Genomic DNA, 14,649 nt, shown 5'->3' with positions numbered 1-14,649 from the left:
GGAGAGTGAAATTCTCATACTGATAACTGTTGTCGATAGAGTGCGGCTCCCCAACAAGGTCGGTTAAGATTTACGAGACTAGTCTCACATTGCTTGAACTTGTGAGTGTGAATCTGACGAGAACATAAGAACTTAAAGGATGGGAGAATATGAGATCCCAAATAATCTTATATATAAGATATAGTAGTCCTAAACCTCTTTACTGGTAACTAGGTCCGAGAGGTTAAAGAGTTAAGCGTGCTAGGATTAAGAGTAATCTTAGAATGGATGACCCCTTGGAAGTAGGGCGTCACACCCACCTTCCCAACCCCTCGAATCTGCCTCGCCAATTAATATGTTTTAAAAATTATAATATTATTAATATTTTATAAATATAAATTAATATTTTTTTAATAATAATGAATAATATTACTAAGTTATATATATATTAACAACATCAATTATAAAAATAAAAAATATCAATCACAAATCGAAGTAAAATTTAAAAGTTTCAAATATATGAGAAATAAGACGTCAATTCATTTGTATTTTGAACCTTTTTATAAATATATTATTTTTTATGAATATTTTTTAAACTATAAATAATTTTTGGGGTGGATTCGAGACGGATCATAGCAGGGCGGATTCGGAGTGGATAAATTTTTTTTTTCATTTTCTGCCCGAATCCATTTTGGATCATAAAAATTATCTCGTTTTCTGTCATTAATCCGTTTATTTCTTCCTGTTTATTACCCCTTTGGGATGGGAGCTCTACCAATCCAGATCCATTTGCATCCCTACGATTGTTATGATTTTTATGCTGAAATACAATACTTTGCGTTTTATGTAACAAATCAGATTGGTCAGGATAGGCTAATTTTTATCTTTTTTTTTAAGTAATTCTACGTAATACTTCATTCAAACTGGATTAGGACAGGAGCAAAATTTTGACCCAACTTCCGTTTCATTTTTCTCAAAGGATCAAAGATAGATTATTATTTTTTTTAAATTTTTGGCCCCCCATTTACTTTGCCCTATTCGGTTGGATCGCTGGTGGGAGCTCCACCAACTTAAATCTATTTGCATCCCCCGCGTCGAAAGTAATTGGATGCGACCCATCTTAAAGCAACTGGGCAACTGCTATTTTAGAGAAATGGGCCGTTGGATAAATGGGCCGGTCCGATCCATCTGCACTGGCTATTCGTCTTTTATTTACAAATAATAATAAGGGTTTAAGCTCCCGCTTGCGACAAGCCGGCTTTGCGCACAGGTTTTGAAGCCCTAGCTGCGTCGCATCTATCTCTCTCTCTCTTTATGGTCTCTAGTTGTTCTCAGGTAGTGTAGTTTTCTAGGGTTTTGTGAAAATTCGTGGATAGGGATTTGCTTTTATGATGCTGCTAGGGTTTTATGTTCGCTTCCCCTTTGCGAAGGATTTTGCGGGGGTGACCGCATGTGGAAATGGAGTGATGTAGATTGTGCGTCATATTGATTTCAAATGATTTGTCATGTAGAAGAAAGTGCTTATGAATGAACAAACACGAGAATGCTCCCTGATTCTTCTTGTTTTTTAATTCCATGGAGATAACTGTTCTTGTTTTCTCTCATTCAAATCCTCTCAATTTGGCGTAGAAAGCGTGTTTTTCTCTTTCAAGAGGACTGCAGAAACACCACATTACCTCTGCTATCACCAGATGCAATAACGGGCCCCATCTGTTATTTTTAGTCTCAGTTGAACCTAGATCTCTTACCTTTGCTTATGGGGTATTAAGCGGTGCCTCAGCTTGGAAAGAGAGAGTTTTTACGGCAACAAGGGAGAAGGCATACCGAATTTAACCAAATAGACGGCGATACATTTATCGATTTTAAAAGCAATTTTGCGTGTGATGAATTGGGCTTTCGGTGATTATTACATTTGTGAGTGTGGTATATTGAGTGATATTATTGGGCTTCACATAGTTAAAAAACTATTTGCAATATCCTGAACTTAACCAGCTCAAGAAGTTGTAGTTTTATCAGTTTTTTAAGTGATATAGTGTGTGGTAGGCTGGGCTTTTGATGATTCTGAAAAGTTATGTATCCTGAGCTGTACCAGCTCAGCTGCTACATTTTTCAGTATATACAATCACTGGCAGAATTTCATTGACTTATTACAACTAGTCGTTGTTTCTAATCTATGGTGTTGTAAGTTGTATGTTTTTCCAACTATGTACAATGGAACTGTGATAACCTCATCTTTTCTTGAGGCATCATTAGGCACATCTGAATCTTACTATATCTCCTTTGAGTAACGAATGTCTTGGACTTGCCGAGCACTAGAGTTGAAATTTGTAATGAATTGTTTCATTCTTATGTCTTGAACTGATTCTCAGTCACTGTAGGTGGTTTGGAAGTAGTTTATATGTTCTATCACATCTTCCAGATAATAGAGGTGTAGTGAGTATGGGTAGAGAGTTTACGAAGTAACTGATCAATTGCAGGAAGAAGGATGGCTATATGCTATCTGCTATATAAAACAAGGATTGCTCATCTGCAATCCTTGTTGTGTGCTCATCTGCAATATAAAACAAGGATTGCTCTTTCTTTTGTTGTGTGCTATTTGCAATATAAAACAAGGATTGCTCATCGTAAATTCTTTATTTTGGTTTATCTGCCGGAACATTGTGCATCAACATGTGTTTGCTAGTTCCTCTCTAAGCTTGGCTATTTTGAGACTTTTAAAAAAAAAAAAAAAAAAAGAGGAATTGCTTCTTTGTAAGAGGGTATGTTAGATTGTTTTGATCAGGGAAGGCTCTCTATTGTATGTCAGTCAATTTTGTATGTCTTCTCACTTTCTATGCATTAATCTTTTACCTCTATATGGATGGTTTTAATAGGCGGTATGTTGTTTCTGGTTTCTCTGAAAATCACATGTTGAGGACTGTTTTGCATCAATTGTGAATCTGAATGAGCAGTTGATTCCTGTAAGAGTCACTTGTTGCTGTCTTGGATACAGGCGGGACTTTCGAACACGAGCTTAGCTTAAGCAAATAAAACTAGCTTGATAATCATGTAAAATCACAATAGACCTAACTCCCATTGCAACAACTATTCCATTCCAAGTGCGGCACTTAGTAAGCCTAGTGAATCTTCATGCTTTAATTGTAGATAGAGTTTATGCAATGCAAGAAAGATATTGTTACCCTTGATGCTCATTTGACATGCCAATTGAGTCGTATTGTTGTTGTAGTGCATCTACCAACCATTTGTGATATAGGAACTAAGGCTTGTTATATTGATTTTTCTTTTTTAAATGCAGGTGTTGATATTAGTATGAATACACACCTAAAAACGGTGAAGCTTACACTGAAAGGAAAAAATCCAGTTACACTTGATCACCTCAGTGTGAGAGGTAACAATATTCGGTATTATATCCTACCTGACAGCTTAAATCTGGAGACTTTACTGGTTGAGGAGACGCCTAGGGTTAAGCCTAAAAAGCCGACTGCAGGTAAGATTATAATTTTTTATTTACTATTTTTTATGTTCATTATATTATGCTTAAAATTTTTTTGTTACCTTTTAGATAGTATTTTACGTGACCCACTGCTATTGTTTTTGCAAAAACAGGGAGACCGCTGGGGCGTGGTCGTGGCCGCGGACGTGGCCGTGGTCGTGGCCGGGGCCGTTAGAAGTGTTGCCTGCTTTTCACTTTTTGCAGCATGTATTCTGTACTAGCTTTGAGATCTATTTTAAGCTTTTTGGTTCAAGAATTGGCTGATCAAAGGATTATGTTCACAGCTTTTTAATTGCTTTCTTTCCTGGAGAGTTAGTGTCTCTTGTGAATTTATAGCTTATGTCGGTAGATGAGCTTACTTTTAGCATGCTGTATGTGTGGACAATTCAGGCAAAAGATCTGCACACTTATTTGAAGATTGTGCCTAGTTTGATGGAGACCAGAATTTGGCTTTGTGGGTTTTGAATGTTGCTTGAATTATCTCATCCTTGGTGGATAATGAAGGTGGGTAATGTTGCATGCATTGTTAAATAAAAGAGGCTGCATTTGTATCTGGGACCGATATCAAGCCCCAAATGAACCAAGTAACACTGTTCATTCCACTTGGAATGCTGTGAAAAGTTGAGGAAGCAGCAGAAAAGATGTCATTTTGGATGTGATCTTGTTGTGCTTGTGCTCGTTGCCTGCATTAAGGTGCGGTTGATATTTTTTCATGTCAAGTTAAACGGGGGCCAAATGAAGAGGGAAAAGGAAGCTACAAGTCAATTTTTGGCAGTATTTAAAACTTCGGAGCACTCACCCGTGAGATTTAAAAGCTGTTTAGCTAGAAATTGATTAATCATTCTTTTTCTTCTTCATAACATAAGACTTAGTTAGCAAATTTAACTCTAGTAAGATGCTAGAATACCCTGCTATTAACATACATGGCAGATAGTACATGAAAGTGCAAAATTTTTTTAGTCATTCTTAGACTCCTCGTCAGACAACCAAAGATGTAATACAGGTACACTTACAGAGGCCTGATCAATAACACAGAGGGCTTGAAGAGCACAGCAACAGCGACAGGCGAATGAAGAATTTTACTCAGCAAGAAGTCCCATGCTTAATTAAGGGACTATAAAGAAGTAAAGACAATATACTACCACCTTTGGGCGATAATTTTCTACTGAAAGATGAAAAGCTGCCAGTTTTTTTTATCTTCCAGTAGTGATGAAGATTATGACGTATTATGGAATTTGTAAGTCAGCCCTTAGATTTTGGCACTGAAGCTAACGACTTGAGAAGGGATGGCGACGGCTTCCTCACAGTGTGAACAAGAAGGACCATTAGGGTTAACAGAGTTAATGCTCCGGCTTGATGAGCTGAGGCTAAAGAGACTGGGACATACGTCAGCAGTGTCGATATCCCCAGTGTCACCTGGAAAGATTCAAGGTCATACAATGGTTACCTACACAAACTTCATTCTTAGGGCCTTTTCCGTGGTTGCATTAGCTTATTTGGAAGTTCAAGTGATATGATACTCCTCTCATAATTAGACATAATTCATAAGAAGAAAAATTCTGTTTCTCCTAAGTGACTTACGACACCCGAAGTGGTACTTCAAATAGGGAAGATAATTACCTGAAGTGCGGCCATTCCCAATGTACTCCCAATCAATGACTGGATTGCAGGATGCATCTCTATTTTCCTTGCAGCCAACCACAAAGCACCAACTGACACCAACGTGCTTGTTGCAAGAATGCGATGATGGAGCTGCAAACACAGAAAATTCTAATTAAGATTGTCTTTGTCCAAAGTTTACCTTAGTACTCTGGCAAAAACTTAGAGCGTAAATAATAAAACTTTGAATATTCATTCCGCATATTGGCAAAGACAGCAAAAATTTGATCCAGCATTAAAAACAGTTTACCTGTACTGTGGACGTGTTCTCAAAAAAATTGCGAATGAGTGGCTCCATATCAAATATGTCATCAGGGATCCAGGAATCACCCATCTTAGGAAATGTGTTGTATGCATGACCCTGTATCACATCAAGAATTAGACATAATTATGTAGAAAATTCGTCAAGCAGCAATCATCAAAAAAAGCAAAAAAAATGAAAAGCAGCAGAATACTATCATATACCGCATCATTTCCTGCAACAAAAGCCCCTGATGCAGCAGTAATGCCCACAAGGACACTTACAGGAAGAACCAGTTTTCGGATTTTTGCTGCCCCATTTACCCAATTCATCGATCCAGTTGGAGGGTCAGGCATGACTACCGACAGAGCAGTCCGCAAGATGCCACAATATATACCAAATGCGCAGGCGAGATGAGTTGCCAGACGGTATGGGCTAACCCTAGGTTGAACATACTCAGAAGCCGGTTCCTAAAATTGGAAAAGAAGAACTTGTACTATTGTAAACTGTAAATAGACATTTCAGCAGTTTGGCACTAGAAGATTGAAGGATTTTTATACCTCCAGACCACTTTTTACCATCCACCAGCCGATAAGTCCTTGCCCAGCACCAAGAGCAAAAAGAGCTGACAGTCTAACTCCAAGTTGGCGGGTAATGTACCCTTTTGCGAGAAAATATGCAAATGGGACAGCAAACACAACACCTAACGCCCTTCCCCACATCCGATGTGCATATTCCATCCAATAAATGAACTTAAAATCTTCCATATTCATTCCTCTATTCACCCTGCACAAAGTCATGCACCATCACTGTAGTAAATGATATGTTCATTCATTTGTTAAAAAGCGAAGTGAATGTAATTTTACCGCTTGTATTCGGGCGATTGCTGATACTTCTCAAATTCAAGACGCCACTGATCCTCTGACAATGGAGGCAGAGCACCAGTGAATTTCCAGTCGGTCATCGATAGACCAGAACGAGTGAGGCGCGTGACTCCACCAAGAACCACCAAACTGAAAACCCAAGCAGCACAACCAAAAAGCCATATCCCGACTACCTTTTGTGCATGGGGTCCCTTCGTAACGAGTAATTTCAATCCTGCATTTGTTACATCTGTCCTGGTTTTATTCAGAAGCGTCGCTGAAGTGGACATTTTCCTTGAAGATTGACCAGATAAGCTCTAAAGGAAAGTAAATATTGCTGTTAGATTGTTTTCAAGCTGAACATAATCTCAAGAAATGGAAACTCCACTATCCGTCTTGTGTTTTCTAATACTACAATGAGGTTCACCCAGAAAGAAACTAATCTTTAACTTAATTACTACGGTGATACAGTATGACAGAAATATGGTGATCTTCAGATGTCAAAATGAATATAATTTATCGCCAATTTCCTTCAAACAGTAAGCCATTTAGGTCCTACTTGCTTCTACAGCTAGTTTTGATCAAATTAGTGAATTACGTGGCTTGTTAAACCTTTCCAAAACCCTAACCAACTTAAAATATCATTTCCAACAAATCTTTATAGATTTCTCGAAATACAATGCATCGATCAAGATCGGATATTGCTCAGCAAGTTTGATCCACACAATGATAAATAAGGATTCTTATGAACAACTAAATCAACAAATTCATTGGTACATAAGAGCCATATCAAATCGAAATTTGACAGAAACCACAGCGGAAATGCGATCGAACCTTCGGTAGGGATCTGAACGCGGAGAAGGAGCTGTATCTGGAGAGGAAGCATCTCCCGCAGGGTTCCGAGACGGCGAATCGCGAAGGGTTAGAGAGTAGGGGGTGCTCATGGGAGTAAACCCTAGGAGAGCCTCTCAGATCTCGAGAGATTAGGGTTAGGGTTTTGGTGCTCCGACGAAGGAGAGCTCCCACCCTGCTCCCGAGCATCGCCTCTTCGAGCGCCCACAGTTTCGGCGAGAAAATGCGAGACGACGACGACGACGACCGCGGGCGGCGGTTTAGTTAAAGAGCGCGGTTGGCGTCGTCTACGCCATGTTTTTTTTTTTTTTTTTTTTTTTTTCATGCCCTTTTAAAAGTCTAGATTTACTTATCAATGGTTTTCAAACCTTTAAATGATATTAGTGTGTGACTGAGACGCATAACCAAAGGTTTTAAGTTCCGCCTTATGTTGTATGGCATGGGATGACACTTACCGTGCCATAAAAAAGGTGGCACGGTGTAGGGGGGTCTCGAACCCCCCTCCGTTGCCGCAGCACGGATCTACATATATCACGCGAGAGGGAGTGATACGCAAGCCCATGCTACAGCACTGTGCCTTAGCAGCACACTTTTTTTTTTTGCTTTTCTTTTATTTTGTTCTGTGGGATACACCGAAGCATCCACACCTTCGAAGAATATTACAAATCGAAAATTTACTTATTTGATAAATTAAAAAAAATAATTTAAATTTTTTATTTATCAATATACAGATAAAATTTTAATTTATATATCTGATCCATTCTGCAGAAGGCAAAGCCCCCCGCACCTTCCTTATCGGCCCGAGCCCTTCATTTCCATCACAGACATTTTTTTTTCATAATTATTTTATCAAAATTTGTCGCATCGTAAAATTTTTAGCTAATTAAGGAAACAAAATAGAATTCAATAAATAAATTTTGAGTGACATTAAACATAAAACTATATTTCTGCGTTAGAAGATTAAAAATACTAATAAAATTAAAAGCTAAATTAAATCAATTGATAATTAGATTTATTTAATTTATTTATCATACAATTTATTATTTAATTTTTTTGATAGATCTAATATTTTTTAAAAAAATTAATAAAAAAATATTTTTTAAAAAATATTTTTAAAAAATATTTTTTATATTTTATTAAAAAAATTTGTAATATGGTCGAAAGAAAGAAAAAAAAGATATTTTTACATTTTTAAAATTCTGGCATGTAAAAATTTTATCCTGCATCAAGTGTAATTGTACTTTACATAAAAAAAAATTTACAAGTATATTAATTGATGACTTTAGTAAATTATATATAGCAAATATTCATAATTATTTAATTAAATTTTTCAAAATAATGTTATAAGAGGTTATTGGAACTAAAAAAATTAAAATAAATTTATACGAAAGCATGCCAGTAGGAGGTCATACGTATCCATCAGCATACGGACGTATCATATATCGGCAAGGAAGCATGCCAGTGTTGTATCGTATCATGCAGACAGCGGTACGCTCTCATGTCACGGCACTTCAAACCTTGCGTATAACCTCTAATGAAATGTACATGTATCTTTTTTTTTTTAATCACAGTTTATATCTACCAAATAGTTCTCATCAACTAGAGACCAAATTGAATGTTTCTTGACTATCAAATTCTATATCTTGTTATGTAGATTAAAAAAATATGCTAAATAAATATTTATACCTCAACAGTATCTCTCCATATATGAGAAAGTTAGAAAAATTTTACTTATACACTCGAAAAGAGGTGTAGATCTTACACCCTCAAACATGCATATTATTTTAGGATGTATCAATAGTATTGCCCAACGTGATTACAGTAATCTTACTACTGTGTTTGAGTAGTGACAAGCCATTTTGAAAGCCAGCCAGTTACTCTTTTGCCTAGGCTTAGTGCTCAAAAATTTTGTGGGCATCGTCCCTAAAGAATTTGTTTGGGGATGATGCCGATGGGCGCTGCGTGGTGTGCGGGCACCCATCATGACCCTCAGAAACAAAAAAAAAAAAAGGAAAAATTGTGGACTCCAGATTTTTTAGAGAGAGAGAAAGAAGCAAGTGAGGAAAAGGGACGGTCGTGATGGGCGCCCGCACGCCACGCGGCGCCCTTCAGCTTCGTCCCCAATTCATCCTGAAAGCACGGAGAAGTTAATACCCTATTAATAAAAATAATCCCGAGTCCACAGTAAAGACTAGCCTCTCCTTTTGCTCTGAAGGTTACAACAGTGGGCACATTTAATTCATCACTAAGCACCGAAAATAATGAAAATACAACAACAAGAACAGCAAAAGCATAGGATAAATCCGCATAAATGGATCTTTTAAATACTCCCTTAGCTCCCCAAAATACAAAATGTTAGTGTTTTGTGATACTGCATAAGCCCCCTCATTCTAAATTCCTAGCTCCCTCTTACTCTTCCAAAGGTGACCTTACTTCCATTCTTATGCAAATGCATCAAAGCAAAGAGAAATCTCACTTCCATCCTTATCATCTAGTGATTAGGTGCAATGCTTAGGAAAGCAAGAGATCCTTCCATCATTACATACTTTGTAACTCGGCTTCTCTCAGTCCTAGAGTGGAAAAGTCTCCGAAAGTGCAGCATATAACTCCAATCTACAACTCCACTGAGACATTCCACAGATACAACTCTTGTTGTGGTACCCCCAGTTCAAAGGTTACCAACCCACAACTCACATCATAGTTAAACTCAACCTCCTCTGAATCAACTGTTATTCTCTTTGGCCTAACCGATGAATAGGCCCCAATCGTGCCCGAACCGCGCACTTTTAATTCCGCGGTCGCATTTTCCGCAGACTCATATCTTAGCTCCTTAATGGCTCCACTGGAATTGAACATTCTGATCAATCCGATGGGAGCAAAAGAGGCTCCACTTAATAGCTTAGCGACCGGAACGACAGTGAAGACCTCATACTCACGTGGTTTAAGCGTCACAGGCAAAGATGCGTTCGTCGGTAGGTAAATTGCCTCTCCTGTATCAAAAATTAAAACCAGTTACAAGATGATAAACATATGTGATAAACTGAATCAAGTGATTTTCGAAGGAAAAGAGCAAGCAATGTACCTCCTAAATGAGAATACACGATAACATCGCCGTCCCAGCCGTCATGAGCGACTCTCGGAAGATAATCTACATCCTTCGATTGGATAACCCCAGTGATCGTCCCGGGTTGTTCGTCGTGAATCAGATTCCTCTTCCCAACTCTACACCAGCCGGCTCCCTGGCAATTGAAGGCCCCAATAACTCCAGAATACTCATTCAAATTCCATATCTTTAGAAGGCTGCAACGAAGAATTCAAAAATTCAAAGAAACTACAGTTAGAAAGCATTACTAAAGCGAAAGATAAAAAAAAAGTTAATCAACAAAAAATTGCTGATCCTCGCCTCTTTCCATCCCTAGCAGGGTCTGAAAACAAGCAGTCTCTTGTGGGTCTCCCAGGAAGTTTAGCTCTCAAGATAGACCCATCATAAAGAACAAGTCTCTTCAATAGGTTGAAGTCATGGTTTCCCGGCTTGTCGCTGCATGAAACATTTTATACATACGTAATGAATCTTTAATTTGAATTATTACTAAACTTAAGTTCTAAGCAATTTCAATTTACCTAACATATATGGCACAACCGCCGACTGCTCGAGCCGCTCCATGGTACTCGGCCATAGGGTGAACACTCTTTTATAAATAGAGCCAAAGTCAGCAATAAATATAGTAGATTATCGCATAGCGGTGTTTAAAAAAGCGATTGTAAAATCACTTACATGGAACATATCCCAATCAGGCTGCATGAATTCTCCAAGAAAAACAGTATTATATGCAACAGATGCAATGTGTATAGTGTGCGATGCTGGATCTCTCGGCCAGAAATCATCAGAAGCCCTCACAACTGCCGTTCTCTTCGAGCTAAAACCCCAAAAAGAAAGCAAAAGAGATTTGAGTATTAATTCACCTGTCCTAATACTTCACCATATAAGCAACATGCCAAAGAATTCAGATACAGACTGAATGGCCTACCTGTACAAGTTATCAGTATTATGGCTCATGCATGATATAATCCCATTGTCGCGGAAGTTCATTGCAATAGAAGCTTCTAGAGCTTGGTGGTACTTTCTGGCAAGCTGTACCCTTCCGCCGTGGCCGGCACCTAGTGTTTCTAGAATGTTCTGGACATCTACTTTCACCCCATCTATCCCGGCAGAGGCAAGATAAGAGTGAAGTTCATTGTAAAAATTGTACACTTTCTCTGGATTAACAAGGCCGAGTCCGTTATTTGTTATGCTATTCAAACAATCACAGTGTTCGTTGGACTGAACGCCAGGGGACGAAACAGGGAATTGCATTTTCGATTCATACCGTTCCATTTCAGTAACACCCGGCTTTACTCCACCCCAGTAACCAGTAATTGCATGCCACACATAGACATATCTGAGAGAGAAGAAAATCAAAATCAAAATCAGATAAAAAATTATCGATCAATTTTATCAAAAAATACAGTTAGAAATTGAAAATTTACATCTTGTCTAATAGAGAGCAATGATGTCTTACTTCAGTTCATGCTTTTCCTTAATTTCGGAAATAACATGAGCAAGGCCGTTCGCTGGATCCTCGTCACGGTGGCCCTCTTTCCCATTCTTCTGGAATTTATAGTTCTCCTTGATATGGGTTAACCTATTTGCAAAGCTAATCGAGAAGAAAAGGAAAAAAAGGTGGGGGGGGAGGGAAACGGTTAATACAAGAACATTTTGACAAATTATAACGAAAAATGTTCATGCAAAATAGCAGCTTCAGAAGAAGTGCTTCTTGAGTGCTTACTTTGCTGCATTATCAGATTCAGTAGCAATTTCAGTTGGGTCCATGACCACCGATTGCCAACCATCATCGATTATGACGAATTTAGGAGCAATTCCCCCTTTCTCTAAGCTGAGAACAAAACAAAACAGATGAGATGTCTAATTATCAGCCAAGATTAAGCACTAGAAATAAGTAGAAGGATACGAAGGCACCTTTCGAGTCCTTGCTTTACTCCCTCCGCTGTTACATCGGTATAAAAAGCATCCCATGTGCACCAACCAAACCAGTTTAGCATGTCTGGCATCTGTTGAGAACATGAATATAATTAAGTCCAAGTAACCAATTGAAGAATATATGAAACCTATATATAATGATATTAGGATTTTATTATACCTTTTTCTTTTCCCTGTGTGAGAAAGTTTGCAAGTGCCTTTCGATGGTCCTATAAGAAGTTAAAGGTTTACAAGATAAATAAGTAGTAGACATAGGATTAGAAACATAAACACCTACAAAAAGGCTTCAGCCTCAATTATTCTGTATCGGCCGTATGAGCTTATTCCTTCAATCAGCTCTATTTTGAGCCAACAGTAATGACTAACAAACGATAAAAAAGCACATCTTTTCTTACTAACATTCCATTTGTGATCTTTCCCACCGCTAAGGCACGAAAATATGAAATCATTCTTTATTGACAGACTACGCGGTCTCTATTGGTTGCGAGAAAAACTATATCAATCAGGTTTTAGTACAAACTTGATGAGTCGCATATATACCAAACTTGTTGGACACAATCATTATCTTGCTTGGTCCATCTATTAACTTAAGCGAGGAAGCCCTGCTAAGAGCATGACAATAAGGCTAAATAATTCCAATTGTAGAAGGTACAGGAAACTTACTTTACAGCATCTGTAATGACCTCAAACGGATCCGATCCAGCAGCGACGAAAACTAAATGGGTTCCTTCGAAAGATTCAACCGCTGGATCACCTGAAATATCAAAATGCAATAATCCTTAATCACTAACCTCTCAGAAAACAATTATAATTTCTTGATTTCCTGAAATTCTTTTTTCTTTAAGCTCAGTATCACACTTGCAAGAGGAAAAGGAGATAATACTAAAAACTCGTACCGCTTTCTAAGCAAATTTCGAGCTCATCGTTCGCGTTGCCCTGAAGAACAGCGCGAAAGGCACCCTCCAGAATTGGGAGAAACACGGTGTAGACCGCGGATCGACCGAACCCATCTTCACTCCCCTCCCCAAATTGTGAACAATCGGTTCCCTCGACAATCAAGAATTGGGTTTCGAAGGGGATGTCTCGGCCGGATGAACCCATCCTCTGTGTCATCCACCACAGCTTGAATCGGAAGGTGCACATGAATCGTAAATCCCTGTGATTCCGAGAGCATGATATAGAGTTTATCATACAATTCTAGCAGAAATATATGAATGATAATAATAAATTGTTGCATGAGACTAAAACCCATGAAATAATTGATGAACTGCATAGAATCTGATGGAAAGGAAATAAATTTATAAAAACTAAATCATTAGCATGCGATCTGTTAGCCAAATTATTGCATGTCACAATTATATTTATTTCCACCATGAAAGAAAATCGACCTAAAAAAGAAAGAAAAAGAAAGAAACAATAAACATACTTGAAAAAAGAGACCAACAAAAATTAATAAAAGAAAGAAAAGGAAATCAAAGAGCACTGATACATCATACATCAAAAAACGCATTTTTTTTTTTTCCGAGAACTTACTGAAGCTTTCCAATGGGGAAAACATTGTGGCTTCCGCCGCGATCGGATCGAACGCCGATGAACGCCCCGTTCATCAATCCATTCCCACTCGCCGGGGTCAAAATTATGTTCCCATGAACATCGGATAAAATCCTAGTCCCCAACACCATCAAATTCCCATCTTGAACACTAATCCCAGCCCCAACCGTCATTTTTCCCCAATTTGCAATTCAAATTAAGAAATTAACAACAAACCCACAATTTCAATCCCCCCAAATTGATCGAAATCACTCACGAACCCTCCCAAAAAATCTTTTTTTTTCAAAAAAAAAAAAACCCTCAAATTAATAAGAGAGGAGAGATCTCTCTTGATCTCAGAGAAACTCCCTCGAACAAACACAGATAAAGCAAATTACAAAGGGGGATTATGCCTCCCCGATCCCTTTTATAGGATCGTGGAGCATCAATAAATGAAAAAAAAATTAAAATTAAAATTAAAAAGCTAATTATTAAATGCGCCCACCACAATTCCCAACCGTAGACAGGGTGGCAGTGGCGGGAAGTGCCCAACGGTCGGCTCGGCGCACCTCTCACCCGCCATTCGCACCCACTTTTTGAACCCACTCTTTGGGAAGTGGGCCCCACACTTTTCGGTGGGTGCTTTACTGCTTTTAAGTTGAGTGGTGAATATGTCCTGCTGACGTGGAAGGACGGACGTGTCGAGTTACTATTGGCTGCTAGAAAATATATTCTGGCGGGACTGGACCCGGTTTTTTGGGCCCGGGTTCGGACCGGCCGTGGACCGACCGGATCTCGGGGTGAGGTGCCTGGGTGGGCCGGTTTAGGTCCGAGTCAGAGCCAAAGGACACGTCGGTTTGACGTGTTGAGTCAAAGCGTCACGATCGTCTAATCGTCTGCGTCGGATCATAGGTGGCGTATCGGGAGTACAGGGAGGTTTTAGTTGGAGCCCCAAGTAAAATGACCAAATTACCCTCTATAATTTTATATTATT

At 38.6% G+C, this 14,649-nt stretch overlaps 3 protein-coding genes across 3 annotated transcripts; 1 reads left to right on the top strand and 2 right to left on the bottom strand.

Annotated features, from left to right (window-relative positions):
* LOC109725167 (small nuclear ribonucleoprotein Sm D1-like) lies at nucleotides 3,275-3,914 on the top strand (the record flags this gene model as incomplete). Its single annotated transcript, XM_020254261.1, is given in 2 exon segments — nucleotides 3,275-3,466; nucleotides 3,586-3,914. Coding segments are annotated over 2 exon segments (254 nt in total), but the record flags the coding sequence as incomplete, so codon positions are not given.
* LOC109725159 (cytochrome c oxidase assembly protein COX15) lies at nucleotides 4,404-7,399 on the bottom strand. The gene is made up of 7 exons (XM_020254248.1): nucleotides 7,070-7,399; nucleotides 6,239-6,552; nucleotides 5,933-6,158; nucleotides 5,597-5,842; nucleotides 5,382-5,492; nucleotides 5,093-5,224; nucleotides 4,404-4,888 (listed from the first exon to the last, which is right to left on the bottom strand). The coding sequence occupies exons 1-7, from the start codon at nucleotides 7,274-7,276 to the stop codon at nucleotides 4,715-4,717; spliced, it is 1,410 nt and encodes a 469-aa protein (XP_020109837.1). The 5' UTR covers nucleotides 7,277-7,399; the 3' UTR covers nucleotides 4,404-4,714.
* Nucleotides 9,231-14,144, bottom strand: LOC109725151 (probable galactinol--sucrose galactosyltransferase 1). Its single transcript, XM_020254238.1, has 13 exons — nucleotides 13,659-14,144; nucleotides 13,022-13,281; nucleotides 12,789-12,879; nucleotides 12,286-12,334; nucleotides 12,105-12,196; nucleotides 11,914-12,021; nucleotides 11,647-11,781; nucleotides 11,116-11,526; nucleotides 10,863-11,004; nucleotides 10,709-10,776; nucleotides 10,491-10,625; nucleotides 10,170-10,387; nucleotides 9,231-10,077 (listed from the first exon to the last, which is right to left on the bottom strand). The coding sequence occupies exons 1-13, from the start codon at nucleotides 13,847-13,849 to the stop codon at nucleotides 9,701-9,703; spliced, it is 2,277 nt and encodes a 758-aa protein (XP_020109827.1). The 5' UTR covers nucleotides 13,850-14,144; the 3' UTR covers nucleotides 9,231-9,700.

The sequence above is a fragment of the Ananas comosus genome, linkage group 2, assembly GCF_001540865.1.
Source record: "Ananas comosus cultivar F153 linkage group 2, ASM154086v1, whole genome shotgun sequence".
Lineage (NCBI taxonomy): Eukaryota > Viridiplantae > Streptophyta > Magnoliopsida > Poales > Bromeliaceae > Ananas > Ananas comosus.
Note: the sequence above shows the minus strand (reverse complement) of the source record. Positions and strands in the feature narration are given on the sequence as shown.

What these genes read in the sequence shown, in the direction of transcription:
- LOC109725159 (XM_020254248.1), bottom strand. Translation starts at nt 7,276, where the DNA reads ATGCTCGGGAGCAGGGTGGGAGCTCTCCTTCGTCGGAGCACCAAAACC. An exon ending in TTGTTGCAGGAAATGATGCG is followed by an intron (nt 5,493 to 5,596) that starts GTATATGATAGT and finishes GATGTGATACAG; the next exon opens with GGTCATGCATACAACACATT. An exon ending in TGGGAATGGCCGCACTTCAG is followed by an intron (nt 4,889 to 5,092) that starts GTAATTATCTTC and finishes GAATCTTTCCAG; the next exon opens with GTGACACTGGGGATATCGAC.
- LOC109725151 (XM_020254238.1), bottom strand. Translation starts at nt 13,849, where the DNA reads ATGACGGTTGGGGCTGGGATTAGTGTTCAAGATGGGAATTTGATGGTG. An exon ending in GTAAAGCAAGGACTCGAAAG is followed by an intron (nt 12,022 to 12,104) that starts GTGCCTTCGTAT and finishes TTTTGTTCTCAG; the next exon opens with CTTAGAGAAAGGGGGAATTG. An exon ending in GGTTGTGCCATATATGTTAG is followed by an intron (nt 10,626 to 10,708) that starts GTAAATTGAAAT and finishes TGTTTCATGCAG; the next exon opens with CGACAAGCCGGGAAACCATG.